General features: G+C 52.9%; 1 protein-coding gene across 3 annotated transcripts; it reads right to left on the reverse strand.

The window, feature by feature from the left end:
• Nucleotides 1–10021: 10021 nt before the first annotated feature.
• On the reverse strand, nt 10022–25761 carry DDI2 (DNA damage inducible 1 homolog 2). 3 transcript variants are annotated; one of them, XM_050322399.1, is made up of 10 exons: nt 25618–25761; nt 21105–21234; nt 20078–20308; nt 18066–18192; nt 16154–16281; nt 15504–15632; nt 14640–14743; nt 14042–14231; nt 10261–10323; nt 10022–10169 (listed from the first exon to the last, which is right to left on the reverse strand). In XM_050322399.1, the coding sequence occupies exons 1-9, from the start codon at nt 25753–25755 to the stop codon at nt 10307–10309; spliced, it is 1194 nt and encodes a 397-aa protein (XP_050178356.1). In that variant the 5' UTR covers nt 25756–25761; the 3' UTR covers nt 10022–10169; nt 10261–10306. The 3 variants fall into 3 exon arrangements, with proteins under 3 accessions (XP_050178356.1, XP_050178355.1, XP_050178354.1); XM_050322398.1 differs by lacking the exons at nt 10022–10169; nt 10261–10323 and adding an exon at nt 10334–12252; XM_050322397.1 differs by lacking the exons at nt 10022–10169; nt 10261–10323 and adding an exon at nt 10334–12262.
• Nucleotides 25762–26442: the final 681 nt, after the last annotated feature.

Consider the following 26442-nt stretch of genomic DNA (forward strand, 5'->3'; position numbering starts at 1 on the left):
GAGATGGCTTTGAGTCTGTCATGGCCTTGACCTCAGTGAGGGGAGATGGCATTTGGGGCCCTCATGACCCAGTGAGGGGAGATGGTGTTGGGTCCCTCACAGTCACCTGAGGGGACAGGAGGGGACAGCAGTGTTGGGTTTGGGGACACCAGGTGAGGTGGCCACCAACTACCCAGCCCTCCTAGCCAGGACCCAGCCTCTGGCTTTAGGGTGCTGGCCTCAAAGGAAAGGGAAATACTCAGTGGTGAGGGAAAAATGGGGAGTCCATGTGGTCCCCCACCACTGTGGGCTTCAGCAGTGCTTCCTCCAGTCCCCCTCCAGCACCTTGAAATAGGGGATCCAGCTCTTTGTTGGGGCCCCTATGCTGGGTGGCACCGTGGATCCAAAAATGGGCCACATAAGTGTTGCTTCAGCCAAAACTCCATCGGTGGGAAAAGCTCCTAAAACACTCAAAGTCCTACTTGCCATCACAGGACAGAGCCAGGAGTTGGTGCAAAGGCTTGACGGAAGGGGCTTAAAGAAATAAAAGATAAAATTAATAATAAACTCTCCTCCTGAGGCTGAGGTGAAGGGTTGTGACTCGGAGCTGGCTTAGTGCCTGCACCACCCGACCCTGGAACTGAAAATGGAACTGAAAGTAAAAGCAATTAAAAAAGGAAAAGCCAGCAGTTCCCCAGGAGCACATTCCCTGCCATTCCCACCCCTTCCTCCATAAATAACCTGCTGGCAGGGAAGGAAAGGGCTGAGCAAGGACTTGGATGAAGAAACCACACCAGGCCAAACCTGCTCTTTCCCTGCAGGAACAGCCCAGCCAGTTTAACAGCTTTGGAAACCATGGGAGAAGCTCCCAGGGAAGGGGAGAGAGTGCAGCTCTTTAGTGCTTGGGTTAGAAGTGACCCAAACCAGAAAACTCTTATTTTTCCAGCTCCCCACCAACCTCTAGAGAAGAAGAAACATTTTAAGTGAGATCCCAAGGATCAGAGCTTGTCTCAGCACCTGGGAGGAAGGTGACTCTCTCCTGCTGAATCCTGCTGGGGGAATTTGAGGGAAAGCACCCCCCTAAAACCCCTACACAGCTACTCCATAGCAGTCCTGAGCATGGAACATCCAGGCCTGGTCTCCAACAAGTCAGTGGAGAGACTAAAGTCAGCTCCTTTCAAAGCAGCCCAACAGATCCCACACACTGTTTTATTCTTTGCTGGTGAATTTTAGGATTTAAAGCATAAAGTCCAAGGAGCTGTACAACACCAGCAGGTATGTGCACCATTTGCATTCCTCATTGCTCCAGAGGTGCAGCATCCAGACCTCTGTGGTGGTTGGAATGAGATGATCTTTAAGGTCCCTTCCAACCTGAACCATTCTGGGATTCTGTGGTAGGGCAGACTTCCTGGTCTGCAGCTTTCCTGGATGCTTTGAATGCCCCAAGTATTTTACTCCCAGTTAAACGAGTTGGTTGTAATCCCTTAAAGCACCCACCACACAATTAGGGATTTACATGGAAAGTTCCTCACTCCCAGCATTTAGAGAGCTGCCATTCTCCTTAGACAAGCTTGGGAGGCTCCATCACACTCCCTCCACATGTTGGGCTGTTTTCCCCCCTCTTCCCAAGGGATTTTTAACTCTTTGCTTTATTATTTGCAGCCCAAAGTTGGCACAAATAACAAGATCCACCAGGAGAGGAGCCACTGGGTGCTTGTCATGGATGGAGAGTGAGGAAGGACAGAAGGATATCACCTCCTGAGCAAGGTGTGTTACGTGCAAGATCCTCCTAAGATAGCACCTCATGCAGTGCAGTCGTAGGGCACTTCTGTAATGCTGCCAGTGACCCAGGCAGGAAAAAAATGAGTGTTAGAAAAACCACAGAAGAAACCGTTGGCTTGTAAGTGAACACCCTCTGTTTCCTCAGCCAGGCACAAGGGGGTTGATTTTAAACCCCTTCCCGTTTCCATTTGTTAACAAAGGGACTGGGAAACAGCCACTCCTTTGGCAGTGGCCTTTGAGAGGGATTTCAGTCACCAGCACTCACATCCTTGTGACTCAGTGCTTTGTTGGCAATCATGGCAGCACCCTGTAATTAGCACACGTGATTGTCAGAGGTAATTATGTCACAGTGGAGTGGTTACACTTCCAAGGGGTTCCTGCACCCCCAGCATGCCCCCAGGGAACGAGGCAGAGTAGATGATTGATGCAAGAACACAGTGAATCAAAAGCCAGGCTGGCCAGCAGGATTTCCCAAATCCCATTCTGGTGACAAACGGGCCCAAAAAGTGGTTCCCTTGGCAAGGCCACACCGGGCACGTGCTCAGAGCATGGGACTGCAGAGGCCAGGCAGGGCTGTGGGAGGCGCTGCAGAATTCCTGAGCAATGGCACATTCCTTCTGCTGGCCATTCCAGAGTGTGCCGGTGCAGGAAGTCGCATGATGCAACACTCACCTCTCTGCATTGGGCTCTCAGCGCAGCCTCAGTGCCCATGTGACCACTCAGAAAACCCTCAGCTGCTATTTTTAAACTCCACACCTCTGTGGGGAGTTCTTAGGGGAGACCTCTACTCCTACAAAACATAACCAAGGCAGACACACCAACCTGGAGCAGCCTTGCATTTATTGCACAGGGTGTGACCCTCTCTTGGCTGTATAAAGGCTGCAGATTTCAGAGTGCCAATACCCCAATTCACAGAATCCTAATCCCAAATTCACAGAATCCCAGACTGGTCTGTGTTGGAAGGGAGCTTCAAGGTCTCATTCCACCCCCTGCCACGGGCAGGGACACCTTCCACTAGCCCAGGTTGCTCCAAGCCCTGCCCAACCCGGCCTTGGAACTCCCAGGGATGGGGAGGCCAACCTACCCTTCTTCAGCTTTCATTCCCAGTTCAGACTGGGACAATCCCAAACGTGAACACAACCATAATTGTGGTTAATTTTCATTTTATATGGTATCAAAATAAAACTATCTTCCTCAAACAAGAATAAACAAGACCCAAGTGCTCAAAATAGTTTTGAACCAGGGCCTTTAGTCCTTAAATCATCTCCCATCAGAAAACATCCCAGTGAACGCTTTGATCAATGTATGATGGGACTGTAGCAGCCCTCACATCAAACCCTTTCCCACCCTGAGAACAGGATTCAAAATATAGTTTTGCCTCCTAATTAATGACCTCCCAACACTAATGGCCTCCCTTGGCTCTAACACTGACAGCAGCAGCACGTGCAGAGCTCTGAACATGTGAGGAGGAAACCACTGCCAAATTTTTCACAGCAACTGATTCATAACTCCTCATGTCTGTGTCTCTCATCTGGTACCAACACTGACAGCTTCTGATAGTGAGGACTTAAGAAAGGCCAAACCTCAGTGTTGTCCCAAGGAAAAGTGCAAGTTTTTCCAGATCTAAAGAAGGAATTGTTGCTCCATGAGATAAATGCTGTGTCTTAGGGGTTAGTGACTGCACCCCAAGTTTCAGAGGAGGAATATCCTCAATATCCTCTACTCCTCCCTTCCAAAACCTGTTCTCTCACACTAAGAGAGTGGGACTTCAGAAAAGTTATTTCTAACTACAACTGTCATGAGCTTTCCAAGGATAGAAATGCCAATTTTTTTAATGACCCAAGAAATTAACTTCCAGCTCCAGAAAAGTTAAACCATCTCCTAATCAGGCTGGAAACGAGGTATTTAGGTAGGAGACAGGAAGTGCCTCATTCATTTTTCCAGCAGACAGAGCTGTGTCCAAGTGCTCCACTTTGTGTTCATTCTCGTGCTCTTCCACTCTCCAAGTCCTGCCTGAAGGACCCATCAGCCCATCCCCAAAGAAGGGGAACACAGGAATTTCTCTTGCCTGTTCTCAGGCCCTGCCAACTGGAATAATTTTACCCACAAAGTTCTACTTGTTATGTTTAAAATGACATTTATGTTAAGGAAAATCCACTGGCTTTGGGAAAAAAGGGACAGAAGGATGTGAGTGCAGAGCTGCTGACCTCAGAAATACAGAGACAGACCAACCAAGCAACATTATGATAAAGTGTTTATTCATTTTTTTTTTAAATATCAAATTTTCTTTACACATCAATTTTGTTGATAAACAGTCCCCCAATATTTAAAAAAAAAAAAAATCAAAAAAAGAATCAAGTGTGTATTACTTTGGGCAGAACCACATCCCACTGGTGACACACCCACTCTCCTCCCTTCAGCCGCCCGCGGGGCCGCAGCGCGTTCAGCCCACGAGAGTCAACGACACAAATGCAACCAGCTTTAGGATTCCTGAGTATTGATTCCCTCAAGTTCCCTAAGTGAGTCTGTAAAACTCTGAAGCTAAAAAGCATCGACGCGTGACCCAAAGCACGCCTGGATCACAGACTAAGCCTCGTCTACACAGTGCAGGAGGAAACCTCTTGAACGCTTCAGAGGGGAATGATGGACACGAAACCGACCCCGGTTCCCAAGCTGGCTTCCGAGAGAGGCAGGCAAAAATACCTCTGGATTTCTCCTCTTTGAATTCCTGCTAAAGTTCTGGGGAGCTGTTTGGCAAGAAATCCAAGTCTGGTGAAGAAACCTCTGGGATCTGCTTCTCCCTTTGTCAATGGCAGAGCATCTTAGAGAAAACTGAAGTTGAGCGTTCGGCAAAGTACACTTAAATATTGCTACTTTTGAGGAGAGGATGGTGAGAGGGAGAGACAAAGACAGGAGGAGGGGAATACAGAGAAGGGACAAGGTTAACAGTCCTGGAGAACAAGTGCCTACCTAGAAAGTCAAACAGATGCAGCAAGGAGGCAGAGATTGTCAGGGTAACAGCACAGCTCAGCTCTGTCCAGCAGCAGGAAAACATGCCAGGGACCATCACCAGGAATAATCCCTCCTCTTGTCAGTCACCTGTGCCCAGAAACTTCCAGATCTCGGGATTTCACTGAACATCCCCTCTGTGCTCACCTGCAGCCTTGTGTGGAGAAACACATGCTCAGCAGGAGGCCAAGGCCATTGCTTCCGTATCTTTAAGGAAAATAATACATCAGAAACCAAGAGTGCCTCCAGGGAACACCCAGAAACAATCTCTGCAGACCCACCCGGGTCCCACAGGCACTGGCAGCGTCACAAAGCAGCTTCTGAGCGTTGCTTTACTCTCTAGAGCAGGAGTTCCATGGTGAAATCCCTGTGCTGATGTGACATTAGGACACTGCAGCAGTGATTGACGATGAGGGGGAAGAGAAGAGAGCGAGGTGCCCGATTTTAGGCCAGGATACACAGCTCCTTGGAAACCTGAACAGCTTTTGGTGGTACCTTTACCCCCGCTGTGGCCAACAAGCTGTAGCGCTCTGCCATCCCTCCTTCCATAGAAATATTCCCGCTCTGTGGGCCGGGTCAGCACAGGGGCCAGCGAAGGGGTTGCTGGGGGCTGAGCAGGGGATGTGTGTGTGCACGCAGCAGAGAGGACACACATGGAAACAAAGACAACTTTTAGACAGCGTTCGCTAAACACACAATCTATTACATTTTATTTTAACCTTAAATACTCACCACTGCCCCAATTTTCTCCTAGGTCTTGCTCCTAAAAACATTATTCACTAATTCAGCAGCGCGTAGCCATTCACTCAAAGCAAGGCTCGGAAATGAAGAGATTTAAATCACCAGGCTTGGACCTACTTGATAAGAGAGTTTTACAAGTATTTATCAGTTGGGGGTCAGGGTTTGTTTCTAGCAGTTGGGAGAGAGTTACCCAGGGAATTCTAGCACTATGGATAAATGCTTCCATACAGCTTTGGCAGGAGGGCGGGTTTCAAAACTCGTGTTTGACAAGGGGTAAAACTGAGCATTGAAGCAGATTGGCTGATGCTCTAAAGCTTTGACAGCGTAAATTGCGTATGCACAGCCCAAGTCGCCGTGGCCGTGAAACCAGAGCCTGTCCCAGCCCGGTGCAGAGCAGCAGCACCGGGCCCAGCTGTGAGCAACAGCTCCCAAAACAGACAGGGTGAGCACAGGGGGCTAACACTGAGGAGCTAACACTGGGTGGCTAACATTGAGCAGCCCACATCTGACGCTCCAAACAGCTGGCAGTAGATCCACCTGCAGACTAAGGGCGCAGGTTCAGCATCTCCTGCATCCAGAAAGGCCAACCTGCACCCAGGTACCTGTGTTACTTTGCTCCCAGGACCACCTCCCCAGCCCCAGGGCACAAACTGGGAGCAGGTTCGGCTCTGGATCTGAGAGCTGGGAGCCTCACTGCTGCTGCTTCTGAGAGTCAACCAGATGCAGATGGGAACAGGTCCAATATATTCTATTTCCTAAGGCTTCTAGAGACCTGGTGACACTACTCCTGTACCAGCCCAGGCATTGCCCTTCACAGAGGGGCTTTTGCTGATTTGAGGTGCTCACTGCAAGAATATTAAACCAAACCTTCAGCAGGGGTAACTCCACCACTCACACGGTGAAGAGGAGAGAGCTGCAGTAACTCAGTAACTCGTTTTGAGCAGAGCCTCAAGTGAATCACTGGATGCTGCTCGGGCGGGGGGTTCCCAGACAGCTAAGCACTGCTTCCCACACGGAGCAACACCCGCTGCCGGCATCACAAGCAGGGGGATGCAAGTCAAACCTGTCTGGGAGCTCCAGGCCTGGCTGGGACTGCCCCAGCTCACGGAAAAGCTCCATTTGACAGTGGAATGCCTTAAGGCCCTTCCTTACTGTAAAGGATCTCCTGGCTGCCCACGTGTCTGAGACAAATCTGACACCAGCGCTCACCGACAGCAGAAACTCCTGCGAGGTGACAGATGAAACCAAATCTGCATTGGTTTTAAATGCCACCTGCATGAAAACAGCCCAGCACGCACGTAGGAAACCTGCTAGAGCAACAGGGAACACGAAACACCAGGACAAAGGCCCGAGACAATGACAACACCACATGGAAGCCACGAACAAAAACACGTGTCTGGTGCTGCTGAGCCATCGCTCCACATTTAGCTCAGCGCAGCAAGTTCAAGATGAACACCTGACACAAAGCCACTTCTGAGATTTGCAAGTGGGACTAAATCAAAGTTCCTACTTAAATTTTGGTTTCAGCCACACTTTCCTTCTCCTTCCCCAGCCCCGACAGAGTTTTGGGGCTTTGCAGAGCATCACAAAGGAGTTCACCCCCCAAAAAAGCATCTGGAAAGGGCTTCCTACAGCACAGCCTCGGTGAGGCCTCACCACGCAGGGACTCACCAGGGGTGTACCAGAAGGCCACGACGGTTGTAGCACAGAAGCCACGTCAGTGCATTTGTTTCATGAACCCTGCTGGGGAGCCCTCGCTCTTGAGGAGGTGTGAGATCAGCACCCCCCAGCTCAGAGGCTGATCATCCCCAAACAAACCAGTGCAAAGCAGATTCTTCCTTCTTCCAATCACAGCCCCTCTCAGAGCACAGGGAATGCAGCCACCAAGATGAAGTTCATTCCTCCCCGGGCAGAGGAGGACTGGGAGCCATAACACATGGTTGGTTTGTTAAACAAATTCATCGTTTCAGTGGTTGAGCTTGTTCATTTTGCATGGGGGAAATGAGATGTGGGCAAGGCTAGAAAAAAAATGTCAAATATTCCTTTTCCCTCCCCCTGTCCCCTGCAATTAATACCAACACATCTCCAAATAAGTTAAAATGTCTCTTTGAAGTTTTGGTAGCACCAAATTCTATCCCTTCCCTTCTTCTATCCCCATGTTGTAAACTGGAACACACTGGCCCAAGAGCATCACAGAACCACAGAATATTCTGAGTTGGAAGGGATCCACAAGGATCATCGAGTCCAACTCTAAATCTAACCAGCTTAAAAGGGTTTGGCAAAAAGAAGCATCAGCCTTCCCCGTGCACACACAAAAACACACTCCCCAAAAAACCCACACCCCTCGTTCCTCTAACAAAGCCTTTTATGCCTGTGGGCATCTGCACATCTTTAGTAGCTGCCAGGATCGTTTCAACAGCTGGATTTTGGGTTACAAAGAGCTACAACAAATCCAGAGTCCGTGTGGACTCCACGTGCACCTCCCATCCCATGGCCAATTCCTGCCCAACCCACTTTGCTCCAGACAGGGCACTGAGCGCAACGGCTTCTGCTTTTTACTCGTAGCACTGGAGCTTATTCTAAAATTGTACATTTAAATAAACCCAGTCATTTTAATCCAGTATGCAGAATTAAAAGCTATCCTGTCCACACAACGCTAGGATGTTTTCTTTCTTCTCAAAGGCCAAATCTAACAAGTAAAACAGAAGAGACAAATTACTTTGGCGGCAAATGATTAAAAAAATCTGGCTCGACATTCTGCTCGTCCGTTGTGGTGTGTAATTGAGATACATCCTGCAGAAGACCCCCCAGCCAGCTCCCCGTTACGTGGGAACCACGATACTCTTGGCCAGCAAAATGAGAAGAGCGAGATCTGCGTTTCCATCCGCTTGCTCCAAGGCCTCGAGAGCCTCCTGCGGGGTGAAACCGGCACCGAGGATCCGCTCGACGTCGGCCGCTGGGAAAGCCGGGGCTGGAGCAGCGCCCGTGGCCAGTCCGGCGCAGGCAGCTGGTGGGTCTGGCGGTGGCTCCTCACACCCACCCTCAGCAGCAGCACTGCCGCTTCTGCCAGGCGCTCCCGTGACCGGGTCCCGCGCATCCCGAGGTGCACCGTCACCCGAGGCACGTGTGGAGGAAACGGGGGTGTTTTGCTGCAAAGTCGGACTGGCTGCGCTCTGAGAACCTCCTGCCAAAGCCTCCCCCTGCTCCGGGCTCTGCTGCTGCCCAGCTGTGGCTGCAGAACTCTCCAGGACCAAATGGCTCTTACCTGGAGCCTTCTGCCTCGTGAAAGGCCCCTCCCCGAGCGCAGGCTGCCCGTGACCCACGGGCACAGTGCTGACGTGCTCTCTGCTGGAATCACAGGGCTGGCTCCCCTCAGACCTCACCTCAGGGCAGGAACAGCTCTGCTCCTGGCTTGCTGGATCCCAGCCTCTCTGCTCACCTGTCAGGAAGCCCCTTCTCCACTGCTGCTGGCTCCCTGTGAACCATTTCCAGCCGGGAGACTTCTTCCGAGGCAAGGATCTTACAGTCCCCTTTCCGACTGACAACCAGCAGTTTGTGAAGCTCTTTCAAGGCTGACGCCAGAGGGAAATATGGCTCTTCTGAAGGTCTTCCTGGAGCAGTGTCCAGCTCATGGATGCTGGAAGGGGAAGAGCTGACTTCAGCCACCAAATTAGACAACTCTGCAGGGATTTCCCTCGTGCTTTCAGACTGTGGGACATCACTGGTGGGAAGCAGATCCCTCGGGGAGGACGGAGACTTCAGCAACTCCACTTCCATGGAAAAGGCGTCTGAGCTCAGGTCAGATACATGTCTGTCCTCGGGCTGCTGCTTCTGCTCCCTTGCTGAGCTCTGCATTTCAGCTGCAGCCTGCTCAACTCCATCGACTTCCATGGAGGCTTCCATGTGCACACAGGAGGCTGACAGCTGGATAATCCCTTTTGAAAGACCTGCTCTCTCCAGTCCATCTCTCGTTTCCAGGGGAGGATCTTCTGGCTGGTTGGCTTCTGCCACAACGGGTTTCTCACCCCCACCAACTTGGCAAGGAGGTTCTGGGTCAGTTGTCTCAGTTTGCTCCTCCAGATGTTCCTTTTCTGGCTCTTTGCACGTCTGATGGTCTATGGGAAGCTCATGCTCTTGCTCCTGCTCCCAAGGCAGACAGACATCTTCATCCTGCCCGTGCTTGGCAGCAGTGTCAGTCAAATTGTCCTTTGTCACTTCCAGAGGGTGTTCCTGACTGTGACCTTGTCCTTTAGCATTACATTCCTTTAAAATGTCAGCAGTAAATGTTTCTTTGAGTGTCTTCTGTGAAAGGCAAGCTGGATTGGAGCAGGTTCCCTCCCCGGTGTGGGGAGAGGGGTTATTTGCCAAGGAAGAGCTATTGGAAAGATGCTCTAATACCAGAGGATGCTCTTTTTCCGGGGTTATCTGGCGTTCAGGTGAAGAGTCAAAAGTCTTGACGGCTCTGGGATCAGTGGGCTCTGCGAGGCTGGATTCGGATGAGCAAATTGAAGCAGGGGCAGAGACAGAACGATCAAGTAATTGATTTGTGGGATTACAGATCTTGGAATTTAGTCCTGAAGACTGGACTGGATTTTGAAACCCATCAGAAGCTGGTAATGAGGGCATTTCCAGTGAGGTAGTTTCTTTGTCACTATTCTCTGGAGAAGACAGAAGGACAGGAGCAGTCAGGACACGGCAGGACCACCCTCCGCACCACGCAGCGCAAACCGAACGGGGGGCTGTAAATACCTGGTCTGTGGCCCACTCCAGCTGCAGTAAACACACACTACATGCATCAAGGCTTCCGACGCTCTGTTTGGATTAGGAAACAAACACACCAAACTCGTGTTAGCATTCAGAGCACACACCATGCACGGGCACAGCCCTGCTCAGCTCCCCTCCCATCGTCCGGGCGAGACAGCGCGGAGGCTGCGGCAGCTCCTGCCTCCCAGAAGGATCCTGCCCAGGAAATTCGGTACATCGAGTCAAGACAGCTCTGCCAAAGAACAATTTAAAGGTTGCCGTGTACTGTCTGTGCTGCAGAGCGGTCCGTGGGTGATGCTACACACTCGGCAAACCACACGGCACATGTGTCTACTGGTCTGCTTCCCCTCTGGCTGGAGACATTCAGGAGACACGTTTCAGGGATATGAGAACTGAGATGGCTGCACCATTCTCGGGCTGTGCTCCCAGCAGTGCCACCACAGGCAAGAGAAGGCGAGCAATCACCAGCCTGCTGCAAAAGGGTGCAGATCCAAGGGGGAAAGGAATCCCCCAAAGGAGCTGGGAAGAGCAAAGCGAACGAGAATCGGGCAGAAGCCAAGCCCAGCTCGCTGCTTCCCTCTCCCCACGAGACTGGGTGAATTGCAGGTGTCTACCAGTAGCACCAAACACTGCTCTGGTTATCAGGAGAGATTAAAGAGGTGACCTTATCTTGCTGACAGTCTAACCTAGCTGAGGTATCAGCACTCTCGTTAAATCACTCACTGACCTTTGCGGTCGGATCTGTCCTGCCACCACAGCCCTGCTCCTCCCAGCTCACACATCCACATTCTGTGCTGCACGAGCTCCCTTTCCCTTCCCAAACTCAGTGGTCTTAAACACTGCTTTTTCCTGAAGTCTTCCCCTATTTACAGGAGTACAGGGACACAGCTCACCATGCCCACACCTACAGCCAGGATTTGCTTTAAATGCCACAACTTGGAACCTGCCTTTCTCTCCTCAGCCTCTTGTTTTTTATTCTGTTAACAAGAACTGGTGCAGTATGTGCTGTGATACCACCCCTCAGACTGATGCACTGCTCATCTTTCCTAAGGGAAAAGCCTTGTGACACAGGATATGGATGGAAACCAGAGGGATCCTTCCTGTTTCTACGTGGAAGGATTACGTTCTCGCTCTCTGTTCCCAAATCAACCCTTTAGGGAGGAAGCAGAACTGTCTTTTGACCCGTTGGATCATTACTGAGGGTCTGATCAAACGGGCTGGGGAGCTGCATTTAGGCAGCAGCAGGAGCTGGTTTTCTGCCAAGCACTGCTCTGTGTCATCCTCCTCCTGGGGCTGAGCCCCAGCCCCATCCGGGATATCGATCCAGCTAATACCAGGAACAAACTCTTCCCCACAAAGTGCACCATCAGGGATAAATTCCCCTCAGGAATTTAAATCGGGAACAGCCCGAGTTGTGTGTGGTGGCAGCAACTCGGACCGAGGCTGCCTGGATGAACAGCTGTGTATGGGGTGACCTGCCTGGCTACACTTCCTTTCCTCCTCCTCAAACAGCTCCAGTTTTGCTGCCAGGTTTGGGGAATCCCCAAGATCACAGAGTTTCTCCAGTGATGGGAAATTGGCACAGAAGAGCACCAAGCCCTCAGAGATAATGAGGACGTGGAGGATCCGGATCCCAGTGAACCACAGCAGGGCTCCACCACCACCTCAGCTGCCTCCTGGAGGTCTCAACCACCGGCAGGTCAGCTGACAGAAGTCATGAGGCTCCCTTAAGTGGGCTTCAGGGATTAAATAAAGCTCAGGGATAATCCAGGTGCATTCAAAACGAGCACTTTAATAGCCTCCAGGTGCATGCAGCCTTTGGTGTTGTACCAGCTCCTGGCAGGCAGCAAAAATTCCAGCTCTTAGGAAAGAACACACATCTTGTAGTGAGCTGAGCTTCTGCGGTGCTTCCTCACGTTCTCTTTCTCTCCTTCTTCCGTTTCCTGTTCTTTCCTCTCTTGGTTTTCCTGGAACCACCTAGCAGCAACTCAGGTTTTGGAAGAGAGAGAGAGGGAATGTGCTGACATTTTAGGATACAGCCAACAAATGCCTGTGGGCCAGGGGCTGGTCCTGCGTCAGGGCTGTCACAGTCAGTGTGAACACAGCCCCCCTTAGTGCTGTGTTTTGGTGTTCTGTGAGCAGGAGGTGAACACACAACGTGGATTTCCTACTCCCATAAATCTTTGACATTCCTCTAGGGCTCAGCACCAACAGAAAGTGGCCGAGTGCTGATCAGGCTGAACAAAGCCATGTGGTCCTTAGACTGGAGGAGGTACATAAGCAGCTTGGATTTAAGTCATTTCAGGCACTTTTCTTTTTAAAACACTCGACTAAAATGTTTTCTATTGTAAGGACTCATAGTTTGAGCTGAGGTTTGCTTGTTATTCAACCCTTTCAGCAGAGAACTAAGCCCAGCCAACTATAATGTCTGCAAAGTCTGATCCAAAGTGGAGATATATTCCAAAAACCAACTCAGGCTCCATCAGGCTCCAGGTTTTAACAGGAAAAGAACTAATATTTACACCTGCCAGGTTATGAGAAAGAGACACGAGCCCAGGATGCTGAACTTGAGTTTTAGAGACATCAAAACACGATTGGAAGGTCAAATATGGTTAAATATTAATATTTAAATATGGTTAAAACATATATAAATATTAATATCTAATAAACAAATAAAAATAAACTTAATATATGGTTAAATCTTATCTCACTTCAATCTTAAATATGAGCATGCTAGAGTTAAAAAATTAGCAATAAAAATGTTGAAATCAACTTCATCAGCTTAAACCTGACCCAGCAAAGAGTTCTGCATGTGTGTAGAAAGCAGAATTTACTGTGTCCTTCCAGAGGGAAAATGAGCAGGAAATGAACAGATCTCTATAAGACACTTGGATATAAAATGTTATCTTTTAAAAATTTTGGAAAAGGCCTAAGAAATACACCCTGAGGTATTCACAGCTTCCCTGCAACAGCAGGGAAAAAAGAATGAGTTTTTCCTTTAGCCCAAAGCTGAATTAAGGGAGGAGCTGAACAGAAAATGTGAGTTTGGCTCATAGCTCAGCTCTCAGCTATTTTGGCTGAAAATAAAATGACTTCACTAAATTTTGCAGCCACCAAAATGTTCCCTAGCCCAGGCACTGCATCTGTGCAGCATTTGGATTCCAGGGGCACCAGGAACAAAACTAGGGGAGGGTGAGAGTTCTCTTTGCAGATCACGTTTACAGCTGAGGATGCACATCGGGATGTGAATTCAGCTTTGGAAATTTAGAGCAACCAGAAGCAATTCCCCCTCCAAAGGCACGAGCAGCGTTCCAGAGAAAAACGCTGTTTCTAAAAACTGCCACGAGCTCCAGTCACTGCCACAGCTGCTCTACTGTTCCACGGTGCAGCCATTCAGAGCAGGATTTGGGAAGCCTCCCCAAAGCTGTGCTGAAACACCACAGCTGAGCCACGGCCCTGCCAGGCACTACTGTGACACCAGTGAGTGGCTGTCACAGCCATCCACGGCCACACCTCCAGGGCCAGGAAACCAGGGCGGGCAGGAAGCTGCAGGGAAAGCACCAATTAAGCAGCAAACCCTCTCAGGTGCCTTGGTGCAGGTTTTGCTGTCCAGAAAGGGAGAAGTGCACTTGGAGCAGGAATAAAGCCCCTTCTCTCCACCCTTGGACGCTGCTCCCCGGAGCTGGAAGGGGAACTGCTCCCAGACATCCCGACACTCAGCAAAACACCGTGCAGGCTCCCGTTTCAGCTGGGCTCCTCCTGGTACCTGCTTCCTCCACGGATTTCTGTATTGCTTCTGCCAGCTCCTGGTCGGCGATCTCCTCGGGCCGCACGTCCTCGCGCCCCGCGCCGTAGGCCAGGCGGGCGCACTCCGGCAGCTCCCCCTCCGGCAGGAACGTGGTCTGAGAGCCCGTCGTGCCGATCACCAGAACGTTCTTCTTGAGGTCGATGGAGCACTGCAGAAGAGATCCACGCGTCAGGGGCCTGAGGGACAGCCAGAGAGTGTCCAGAGGCAGGGGAGAAACAAGGGGAGACAGCTCGATCCCGATGGGAACAGCTGCCGGCAGGTAATGCCACGCCGGGAGCATCAGCTCGAAGCAAAGGGCTCTGCCTGGCTCAATTTGTAATAAATCATTCAGTTAGAAAGCTTTGAGCATCTTTGATCAGAGCAAAAAGCTCCAGGCAGCAGCCAGATCCCCTGGAGCTGTCCATGATGGGTGTGGTGTACGTGCCTCTAGGATGGAAGATACTCCAGCATCCACTCTCCCAGCAAAACCCTAATGAATTGACAGGCAAGGCACTTATGTTGCACTCTGCACTTAACCTGGAAGAGCCAGTAACTGTTTCAGAAGAGACTTTGATACCTGATGCCTCTTAAGCATATCCAGTCCTAGGAGCATGTCCATGGGCTGCTCTTCCAGGATCGAGAAGGAGCACGCCAGGAAATCCCCTTCAATCTGCACCTGAGCTGAAACACAAGGGAGAGAAGTTACCACTACAGCACAACAAATCTGCTTTCTGCTCTTCCACCTCCTGGGGGAGGTCTGGGCACATCTGAAACCAGAGCTCTGATGTACTGCTCTGGTCACAGAGAGTCCAACCCTGTGCAAGCCCCAGGGACTGCCAGGCCTGTCGTGGTCCCAAGCTAATTATTTTAAAAGCTGACGTGCTCAGGAGCCTCAAGTCCTGCTTCTCTGACCCTCCAAACTCGAGGGGCTGTGAGTAGCTCATTAGAACACAAGCCTAAGCAGCAACAATAGCAAACAGAATTGATTTTTCAGTAATAAGGACAATCTTCTCCATCCAGAAAAGCTGCAGAGAGCACAGAGAGGCTCCTCTTCCCAAAGGAACAGCACACACTGCACTGTGCTGGAGCCCCTCCCAAGCAGCTCTCCCTGCCCAGCACTCCCACCCTAAACAGGAAAGGTCTTGGTGTTCCACATTCACCCCAGGTTTTGCCCCCAGGGAACATGTTCTCTGCAGGAGAAGACCTGCAGGAGCTGGGGACTCCCTCCCCTCCAAGTGTGATGGTAATTCCATTAAAATAAAGCATTAAAGGAGACAGAAAACAGAGTTCTGTGCCCGAGACAAACAAACACGTTGCAGATGCACTTTGATTTTACTCTGTGGGAGTTACAGCACCCAACCAGACACTCCTTGGTGCCAAGATTGTGGGAAATGCAGTCAAACCCCTGCTAAAGCTGCCCCCAAAATGCCACAGCACTTACCTAAGTGCACTCTGCCAATGATTTTCTGCGTGCCCACGCCCTTGGCGATGCCGGCCCACCGCCGATCCACCAGCCTCATGATGTTGCACCTCTCAGCACAGGCTTGGCTCATGATGGTCATCTGGGCACCTGCCAGCAACAGAATTCCTGCTAAATCCCCATCACAAATTGAAATTCTCTCCTGGAAGAGCTTAAGATCTGGCACTCAGCAGCTGCCCCAGGGCATAAAGGCTTCCTGGGTGTCCCACTGTGCTGACCTGGCTGCCCACACCTGGATCAGCACTGACTGTTACTGCAGCAATGAAACAACCCCAAGAACTTCCCCTTTGGGGCTGTGGATGGGAACCAGGAGTGTGAAATCCCCCATCTGCAAAATGAGATAAGACACATGTGGCAGTGACCTCCCAGGAATGGGAGCCCCAGAAACTCCCACAGGAGCCCTGATCCGGGCTGTTCACACGCTGCTCCTCTCAACAATCTGCTCTGCTGCCCTAAAACAACACCCAGGCCGTGCTCAGGGTTTAATGAGGTGCTTCAGCAACTTGTCATGCAGTGCTTTATTATGGGATTTTGGGGGAAAACTACTGGAATGTTTAGTGTCACCCTCAGTGAGGGAGAGTGTGGAGACAGATGAAAGTGGGGTAATTCACCTGAGTCCACAAAGGCTTTCACGGGGTGCCCGTTGACTTTGCAGTTGATGTAGAGCATCACCACCTGCCCGAAGCTCTCGGGCGCCTCTTCCATCGCTATCGTCATGTTCTCCTCAATGTTTTGTTGCCTGGATTTCATGGAGAGAGAGAAAAATCAGAGTTTCTACCAGCCAGGCCTTGTAACATCCCTCTGACTCACAGGCAGACCTGGAAATCCCCCCTGCTGCCACCCACCTTACAAACACACGTTTAAACCACGGCTTCGTTAGTAAACACACACCCTGGAGCTGAGGGATTGCTAGGAATGGTGTATTCCAGAGAGGCCCAGCTGCTCCCCAGCAGCCACTGCCCCTTCCAAGCCCTGCCTGACTCACACCACAGCTCCTGGTGACCTTGTGCTGGCCGCAGGAACCTGCACGACCGCGTCAACCCGGAGGAGTCACGAGCACAACCTGCGTATTCGTGAGTCACGCCCGGGGCACACGGAGATGTTGCCAGGAGCTACATCCCTGGAATCCCACACAGCAGCTGAACGTGAAAATCTTGCTGTTTCCCTGGTATCCTTCCTTTTCCAGGCTCAGGAAGGGAGGGAGGTGAGCAAAACCACAGCGAGAACGTCACCACGAGCACAAGCCCTTGGTGCAAATTCAGGCCGACAGAAGAAAAGCTCTCCCAGAAGCTCCTCATGGCCCCCAGGATAATCTTGGAAGAGATGGGTATCCACACTGGCTGCATCCAAAATAGCTTGACCTCCCAAAAAAGGGAAAAGGGCTCCTATTTTGATGCCATTTCATTTATCACCAGGAGGGCTGTGAAATCTGGGGACTGCTCAGCCCAAAGTGTTCCCAAACAGCTGCAGAGCCTTGGGCACAGCCCCTTTATCTGTCCCTCACCTACCCAGGGAAGAGTTCCTGTGCCTCCAAGCAATGATTCACTATCTACAAATGTCTGGTTTCTGCATTGCTGAGGTTTATCCAGCACCAACAACTCTTATCACCACTGAATTTTGTTCTGACCAAGGATGAGTCTGTACCAGACAGACACTTGGTTATCAGGGAGGGGGGGGAACCACCATCCTGACTCAAGGATTTATCACTCAGCTGAAGAAATGAAGCCTCAGCCCAAAGCAATTACATTTGGCAGGCAGCAAGAGGGAGGGAGGGAGCTGATGAGCAGGATGTGTTTCTGCAGAACATCACTCCGACAGCGGTGATGTTGGAGTCTGGAATTAGCCAGAGACACAGAAGAATTAGCAGGATGTGAAACCAACCTCCAGGGCAGCTGAAGAAGTGACACCATTGTTGCTGTGCTGAGCTCAGCCCAGAGACCAACACTGGCCCAGTCCTCTGCTCAGAACCCAGCTGAGGTGCCCCAAGTTCCACTCTCGAGACGGGCCTTCCACAAGTGCGCCAGTTCCAGACTGGACCAGCTCAGGCAGCTCCAGGACATCACACACATGGACAGAGGTGCTGTCACCTCATATCATGGAGTCATGGAATGCTTTGGGTGGGAAGGGACCTTAAAGACCATCCCACCCCCTGCCCTGGACAGGGACACCTTCCACCAGCCCAGGTTGCTCCAACCACATCCAACCTGGCCTTGGACACTTCCAGGGATCCAGGGGCAGCCACAGCTGCTCTGGGCACCCTGTGCCAGGGCCTGCCCACCCTCCCAGGGAAGAACGTTCTGTGCTCAGCTGGACACACTTCAGGGATGGGGTGCACCTGCACATCCCAACCTTCCCACATGCCAAGCTGGCCTGGAGCACTGCCCTGCAAGCAAAGGTGTCTTGATACAAGGGGTGTGTTGAGATTCTGCCTCCTCCAAGGAAAAGCCACACTGGATGGAAGCACAGAGCAGTGTTTTCCCCAGGGAAGAACCCCAAAGCCTGCAAAGCACTTTGGTTTGTTACCTTATGTCTTCTTCTATCTTGGCCTGTGCCTCGAGATCAAAGGGGTCAGCGGAGTAGAGTCGGATCCTCTCCTGCTCCCGCCGGGCTCGGTCCTGCTGTTGCTCCAGCAGCACCCTGGTGAATTTCTCTGTGGGAACAAGGAGATACAGAAATGCTTTTTACTGGAAATTACTCTTGCAAATCAAATTCTGGCACAGCAATCGCTTCCTTTGATGCCAGCTGAGGGGCAGGCTCGGCAGCACACACAGAAAAGGCTCCTCTGAGGGCAGCACGGATGGGCCTCAAAGGATTGGGGGTAAATGTGGGAACCTGCTGAGATAAAAAGCAACTGGACAGAGCTCATTGTCCTCCTGTCCCTACCCAGACCCTGCCCAATCAAACTCCATTTCCTGGCACACACATTGCTATAAGGAAAAAGAAATGAAAAACCCATAAAGGCCAACAACAAAACTTCCTTTAAACCCAAGGGAACCAAAGCCAGGGATTATAATCCTTAATGCTGAATGCCTACCACTGGAACCTGGGCTGGACATTAAGTCTAGATGCACATTTTAATACCACAGCTTTTAGATCCCCGCTTTTTGGATGGTTTCCTGACTATTTTTCACTACTTGGATGGGATCAGAAAAGGACTTGGCAGTGCATGGGGTCTGTACCCACGGAGGGCTGTGGGTTTGCTTCCAGGGATGCAGTTCCCAGGAAGCAGCTCTGCCTCAAGGGCTGTTACCTGCTCAGGGAGGTTGGTGGGTATGTTTTGCCATTTGGATTTTTGAAATTAGGCTTCCCTACAGCAGGTGCCTTCATCCAGCACAGCCACAGGGCATGGATCCATGTGGATATTTGGGAATCAGAGCTGAGCTGAACTGGATCTGTGCCCAAACACCAAGAGGAGCAGCTGTGCAGCAGGACAAGGACATAACCAGACCAAACCACTTCCTCCTGAGAGCCCAGTGCAGCCCTTTGGGACTGAAAATGGACATCTGGGTCCAAGTTTGACGTGCACAGACCAGGCAGAGCAGCAGAGGAGCCACTTTTGAGGGTCTTGGACTTAACCTCTGGTTTCCTGTGCCAAGAGCAGCACCTCTGCTCAAGGTGATGGGAAAGACTCCCAGCAAGAAGTGTGAAGAGGCCTGAGAATGCAAAGAACATGGGTTTAACTCTGGATATGAACTAAAGCCAGAATTCAAAATCAAATAGGCTGAAAATGTCCATGAAGTTTCTTTCTGGTTTCTTTTAACAGAGGGTAATCACTCAGATGTAACACTGAAAGTGGGAAAAGTCTCCTGCTTAAAGATCCTTCTCTTCACTCATTTCTCCAAACTCAACAGGATTTATTTCCCAACTAGACATCCTGCATGCCCAGAGTTTAGAAGCACATCTGCATGCCCAAAACTCTGCTCTTTTCATACCAAAATCAGAGTTCAAAGCTTTCACCACAGGAAGAACAAGGGACCAACATCGATTACTCACCTGCAGAGAAAGTGAAGGGCATGGTACAGGGCTTCAGCTGTGCCCAAACACATGGACACGTCCAAGATTAATAGAAACTTACACATTTATGATTATTGTTATTGAAAAAGCTCCTGGAAGACACTATTTCCGTGTTCCTTTTCCTCTCCCTTTCTGAGGTTCACTTCCACAGCAGCCAATAACTACGGACAGAGCCGGTTTTGGAGTGTGCTGCTCCCTGCTGAGTCCCAGCAGGCTCTGGATGCAGCAAACACACCACCTTTATTGGAAAATGTGCATTCGGGAGCGTCTTAGTGTAAAAACCAGGAGCTGAGTCGCCCATGTGCACAGACACCTGACTTATCTGTGCATCTGGGGTTTCTGAGTGGGGGACAGAGGATATTAAAGAAGCCAAGCAGGAGAAATACACCCAGAAAGGGAGGAGCTCTGCCTGGAGTGCTCCCAACTGGCTCCTTTCCCCCCCACGCTCCCTGAGCCTACAGCACCCCCAGCTCCTCAAACACCCTCTGATCAGCCCTCCCCCAGCTCCGAGCCCCACTCACCGAGGTCCCCGCTCAGCAAGGCCTCGGCCAGGGGCGGGTTGCGCTCCTTGAGCAGGGACAGCTCGTGGGGGTTGGCCAGCAGCATCTCCCGCAGCAGCGCGGGGTTGTCCAGGCCCTGCGGGAACGCCGGAGCATCCGGGGGCGACGGGCGAGGCCGCTGTGCCGGCGGCTGGGGCTGCTGCGAGGACGTCCCGGGCACGGCGATGCTGCTGAAGTCTATCCTGGGCAGACCTGGAGGGAGGAACACCACAGGTGTCGTGGGTACAACCTGCTGGAAAACCCTGGGGAGGATGAGCTGCCCTTAATGCTGCATTAGGGCGGATCCCGCGGGCAGCAGTTGGAGTCGGAAGCGCAGCCACGGCCCCGGGTTACTGGGTTAGGAACGACGGCGCGTTTATGCAACCGGGCTCGTCTGTCTGCCCCACTTCTAATCCCCTGAAATGCACTTGCTGGCTGGTTATTCCCTGCTTCACAGATGTGAATCCCTCACGGAGGGACCGCAGCACTAACCCCAGTGGCTCCAAAGGCACTTCGGAGTCTCTCGGGTTAAAGAAAAGCAGGGGAAAAAAAAAAAGTAGTACCATTCCTGCAGACCTGCATTGCAGGTACCCATCCTCCAGCTGAGGCAGGACCAGGACCTCAGCAGTGCTCCCACACCCTTCTCAGCCAGTGGCACCTTTTCCAGGGATATTTTATGACTGGGATTTGCTAAGAACGGTTGTGGAAGGCAGGACAGAGGTGCAGGGCTCCACTCAGGCATTCCCGGAGGAGCCTTTCACCTGTACACACGACTGTGCCACTGGGTTTGGGAAGATGGGGCTTCTCAGGGAATTTGCCACAGGACAGGTTTAGGACACACCCACAGGCGCTGCTTCTGGGTCTGACACAGCTGTGCCATTGCCCAGCAGGAAGGGAACCAGCGCTGGCAGGAAAACTCACACACCTTCACCAGAACTGTTCTTAACACGGTAAATCCCGAGGAACCTCTGCAGGCTCGGAGCAGCAGCTGGCACGGAGCCTTCCTCACCTGGGAAGCGGATGGAAGGCCGGGGCTCCACCGTCTCCTTCTGGCGCAGGATCACCACGTCCCCGTCCTTCAAGCCATAGGAGGCCAAGGACCTGTTGTTGTCGGTCAGCGGCCGCTCGGCATAAACGATCTGCGCGAGGGGGGAGCGCCACCAGCACCCCAGAGCGGAGGAAAACCAAAAACACGGCGAGAGGTTACTTTTCTGTAGGGGAAAAAGTGTTCCAATCCTCCAGACCCACGCCAAGCTTCAGAGGGCAAGGTGTGATGTTCTCACAGGCCTGGCCAACACCCCTCGGGCACGGCAGGGCCTCGACACGTCCGGGGTTGGACAGTGCAGGGTCGGACTTGCCAAGACCCAGCACATCAAAGGAGGGCCAGTGTGTCCTGATGGGAGGCCCAGATCATTAAGGGAAAGCAAGCTTTGACCAGGACTGTCTGCCCACATTTCCAAACTCCAACCTCTGCCATTACACAAGTCAGGGATGTTTTCTGCAGCGTGACCTGCCCCCAGGACAGCACCCACTGACCCTGGACGTACCGGCAGCACCGATCCGGGTGTATCCATGGATGATCCAGCCCAACACCTATGATCTCTGCCTCTTCCCACAACACAGCTCCCCAGAATAACCAGTTCTACAGGGACCTCAATCATTAGCTCAGTGCTTTCCAGTTCACTCCAGTGATGTAACTCCAGACTCGGAGCACCCAAAGGCCCTGCTCAGACTGCCATCAGTCCATGGTGGGAATGAACTTCTTGTCACTATCAAACACAAAGTCACATCCATTTCTATTTTGATCGCCTGACTTAATGAGGAGTCTGCACATTAAACACAAAAACACTGAAAGGTGAATAATCCCCATTGCAACATTTCCATTAACACTGGACCTGTAATACCTACAGACGCCCTGAATCGCAGGGAAGTAGAGAAAGTAAAATAAAGTTGGGCTTTATGGGAACAAATATTGCCAGAAATGGTATCAGCCAAAGCAGAGGTTTCTGTGCCTTCTCTGGAGCACAGCAAGACCAGGTGGATCGGTCCGACCGATGCTGCCCCTGGCAGGAGTCCAGAGCGAGGAGCACCAGAGAACTCGGCCTAAACCCCTCGGGAACACGATCAAATTTCACATTCACCACCCTGTGCAGCCAAACTGCATCTCTTTGGGGCTGGAGAAGGCCAGTTCAGCAAGAACACGTTCACCACAGGCTGGGACTGGCCGAGCCATGTGGGAGAAGCTTTCTCAGCCCTGATGCTATCGCAGGGAGCGGAGCCAACACGCTCCCAAAAACCCAACTACTGCGTGTCCTAAGGTCTAGACTACAGCCTTGCATTGCTTCACAGCAACTCCAAAATCCTACACAGGCTCTCCCTGTGACATTCTAACAGCACAGACCCACCTCAGCACGGTGCCAAAGCAGGATGAGGTGGGAGGAGCGGCAATAACCAGAACCCCGCAGGACAGCAGCCAGAGGCAGCAGGAGCAGGGAAACACGGGGTGGAAATCAGCACAAGCTTCCCTACCTTCTCACTGCCACCACCCTGCAGGTGCTGCCCGGCCTGGAGGCAGCGATGCTGAGGTGCCCAGTCTCTGCCCCCCACGGGATAACCAAGGTCAGAGCCTGGCAGGGCCCCGGCACGGCTCTCACGTTACCGGCCGGGGTCGGCGCCGCCACAGCCACGGCAAGCGCGTCGTAAATCCCAGCTGCACACCCAAATCTGGAATGGCAGATTCCCTGCGCAGACACTCTGGGAGAGACGAGTTAATCAGTTTAAGTGAGGCTTTACCTCCGTCATCTTTGCTGGGATTGGATTTATGAGCGTTCGGCCTCACATCCCAGACAATGAATTAAGCGCCCGGCGCTCGTGGTACATCCATTACAGCTCGGATTAATCCGCTCCTGACCCTTCTGCTCCACTCCTAAAACAGATTGGATTGTGCTGCCTTTTGATGATCTGGTTTGTGGCAGTTTTGCAGGATGGCAGGCTCTGGACCTGGGCAGGGATGCAGGCACTGATGGATTCACTGTGCATGATGAATCCATAGGGTAGAACCTCCTCACGGAGCAGGGAACCCCGAGCAGGAGTGCTGGATACCACCAGCAGCCAGCAACCAAGCCAAACCCAGAACCTATCAAACAGTCCTGAGCGTGGCAGAGGACAGGACGTGGAAGGCACAAAGAGAAAGAGAAATGAAGGGAATGAGGTGCTGCCAGAAGAACCCTCTGCCAGGAGCCTCCCTGCCCCTTGCCCTGAAAAGACACGGCCTTGGTGCGTGGAGGAGACCACAGGAAGCCCAATTATTTCCCCTCTCCTCACCCTGCTCCTCTTATCACCACAACCACCGTGTCACCTCTGTTATCTCACAGCGACCTGTGACCTCCGCCCCCTCCCAGCTCCTGCCCCACCCCAACGGCAGCACCCGAATGAACCTCCCAAACCAGCAGGGAGCAAGGCTGGGATTAACCCTCTCCCACGCACAGTCATGCTTTACTCCATCCTGCACGACCCTAACAATGAAATTCATCCTCTCTTGTGCCAACACAACACCTTCAACGCCTGCCTCAGCTGATGGAAAAGAGCAGAAAACAGCTGAGCTTGGTAGGTGTAAAACTGCCTGTCTGTGGTTTGAGAATGCAAAACCCTTCCACATCCAATGAGCTGCACCACTGATAACTTGCATTTTTATAACTTTCACAGAAACATTTGCGTTGGAAAAGCCCTCCAGGACCATGGAGTCCAACCTGTGCCTGATCCCCACCTTGTCCCCTAGCCCAGAGCACTGAGTGCCACGGCCAGGCCTTCCTTGGACACTCCAGGGATGGGGACTCCAAACCTCCCTGGGCAGCCTCTTCCAGTGTTTCACAACCACGAAAAAATTCCTCCTGATGTGCAACCTGCTCTCCCCACTGCAGATCCCCAGCACCCCTCACAGACACCGGGCAGGAGGAACAGAGAAAGGAGCAGTAAAGAACTGCCTGGGAAGCACGGCACGACGCGGCACAGGATGATGCACGAGTGGCAGATGGAGCAGCAGAAGGAAGGCAGAGGTGGCTACAAAAGCGCAGCGCTGCTGCCGTCCTCTGGGGCTGGCAGCACCCAAACCCTGCCCGGGTCAGCTGGGGGGGAGGGAACGACCCAAACCGGGGAACTCCCGGCAAAAAACAAGCACAGGAGCGACCCCTCGTTATCCCAGGTCCCTGTGACACAGGGGACAGAGCTGACAGGCAGGAGTTCCTGCTGATGATGTCAAAGCCACCACAGACTCCCACGTGTAGGGGTTGTCCCCGGATCCAGGACGTGGACACGGGATTTGTTGGAGCACAGAACCCTGATGTGAGGTGGGTTCTCTCTTTCTACCTGTCCAAAACCAAGAGTTCTTCCTCTCAAGGAAAATTCACCGCCCCTGGATTTTCTATCGTTGCTTTGAGGCTGTTTCTCCTCAACACCAACCTCTCATCCCAAAATTCTCCCTGCTCTGAGACCACTTCTCCCTCAACACCAACCTCCCATCCCAAAAAACAAGGCAGAGGGAAAGCCAAGCCCCACTGGGAACCTGCTGGATGAGGACAACTCCAGCTCCGGGGCTGCCCCTGCAGCAGCTCTTCCAGCGCTGACTAATCTCGGCTTGGCTGGAAAAACACTTCTTTAATGGGGACTGGGAAAAGGTTCGGGAAGCAAAAGCCACCACCAGTAAACTCCACAAACTCTGCCAGGCAGGGCCAGGAGAAAAGGAGCCAACCCCGCCCTGCCCAGGAAAAACCGGGAGGAACGGCCACAAAAGTGGGACTGAACCCAAAGCATGAGCAAACCCCAGAGGGACGGACAGATGGCCCAGGGCCGCCCCCACTCGCAGCCTCCCGCGTGTTTTGGCAGCGAGTGAGGCCCGAATCTGGGCTGAGAGGGAATATTTGCTGGGAAAACTACACGGATGTGCCCTCTGGTCCCACACCTGTGTGGAAAAAAGGGAGGAAAAGCCTCAGTGTGCCCTTTCTGCCCCAGACCAGCCAAGGCTTTGATGGGATAAACAAGCCCCGTCCCAAACGTTTCAGGTCCGTTCCCGAACATTTCAGGGATTTGAGGATCCCACGGGCCACCACCTTCCCCACTCTCCTACTCCCTTTCCTCTCGTCCAAACCCTGCCCCGCTTAAACATCAAATTCCTACGAAACCTCAATAAAAACAACAAACCCACGTTATTTCCCCCCCCTTTTCGGCCGCTCAGCGGGGGCAGACGGAGCCTTTTCCGGAGGCACCACAAGTCACCACCGGGCACTCGGAGCCCGGTCCCGATGGGGAAAACGAGGATTCTGAAGCAAAAGCGGCGGAGGCGAAGGGAGGGAGCCCGACCCTGCCCAACAACCCCCAAACAAGCCCCAAACTCCAGATGGGGGGGGCGGAGGCTCCGGGGACCGCGATCCCGGGAGAAAGGGGGGGGTCACGGAGCCGCTCCCGGCCGGGCCCGACCGCGGGGGCACCGCCCGGGGGCGGGGGTGGGGGGGGAGGCAGGCCCTGACCTGGCTCTCGGCCGCCGGGATGCCGGACTCCAGCTCGCAGAGGGCGCGGAAGTTCTGGAGCTCGAAGTCGGCGTCCACCTGGAGGCTGAAGGTGATCTCGGAGCGGTCGCGGCGCAGGCAGAACACGGTGAGCAGCATGGCCGTCCCCGCCGCCGCCAGCGCCGCCAAGCGCCGCCGTCGCAAAGCGCCCGCCCCGCCGGGCCCGGCGCCGCCCGTCAATCAGCGCCGCCCGACCAATCGGAGAGCGCCGCCCGGCACGAGGCACCGCCCCCTCCGCGCGCCCCGCACGGGGGAGGGGCCCGAGCGCCCCCGGGTCCCTGTGCCCACCCCGGGGCCTGTGTCCCCAAAGAGTCCCTGTGTCCCCAAAGAGTCCCTGTGTCCCCAAGGGGTCCCTGTGTCCCCAAAGAGTCCCTGTGTCCCCAAAGGGTCCCTGTGTCCCCAAAGGGTCCCGTGTCCCCAAAGGGTCCCTGTGTCCCCAAAGGGCCCCTGTGTCCCCAAGGGGTCCCTGTGTCCCCAAAGGGTCCCTGTGCCCCTCCCCGAGTCCTGTGTCCCCAAAGAGTCCCTGTGTCCCCAAGGGTCCCTGTGTCCCCAAAGAGCCCCTGTGTCCCCAAAAGGTCCCTGTGTCCCCAAAGGGTCCCTGTGTCCCCAAGGGGTCCCTGTGTCCCCAAGGGGTCCCTGTGCCTGCCCCAGATCCTCGTGTCCCCAAGGTGTCCCTGTGCCTTCCTTGGGCCCCCCTGTCCCCAAGAGGTCCTCATAGCTGCCCTGGGTCGTGTGTCCCCAGGGGGGAGACTCTGTATCCCCAAAGGGGGTCCTCAGGGGGTCCCT

Source organism: Myiozetetes cayanensis, unplaced genomic scaffold (genome assembly GCF_022539395.1).
Source record: "Myiozetetes cayanensis isolate MyiCay16 unplaced genomic scaffold, myiCay2020 scf28, whole genome shotgun sequence".
Classification (NCBI taxonomy): Eukaryota; Metazoa; Chordata; class Aves; order Passeriformes; family Tyrannidae; genus Myiozetetes; species Myiozetetes cayanensis.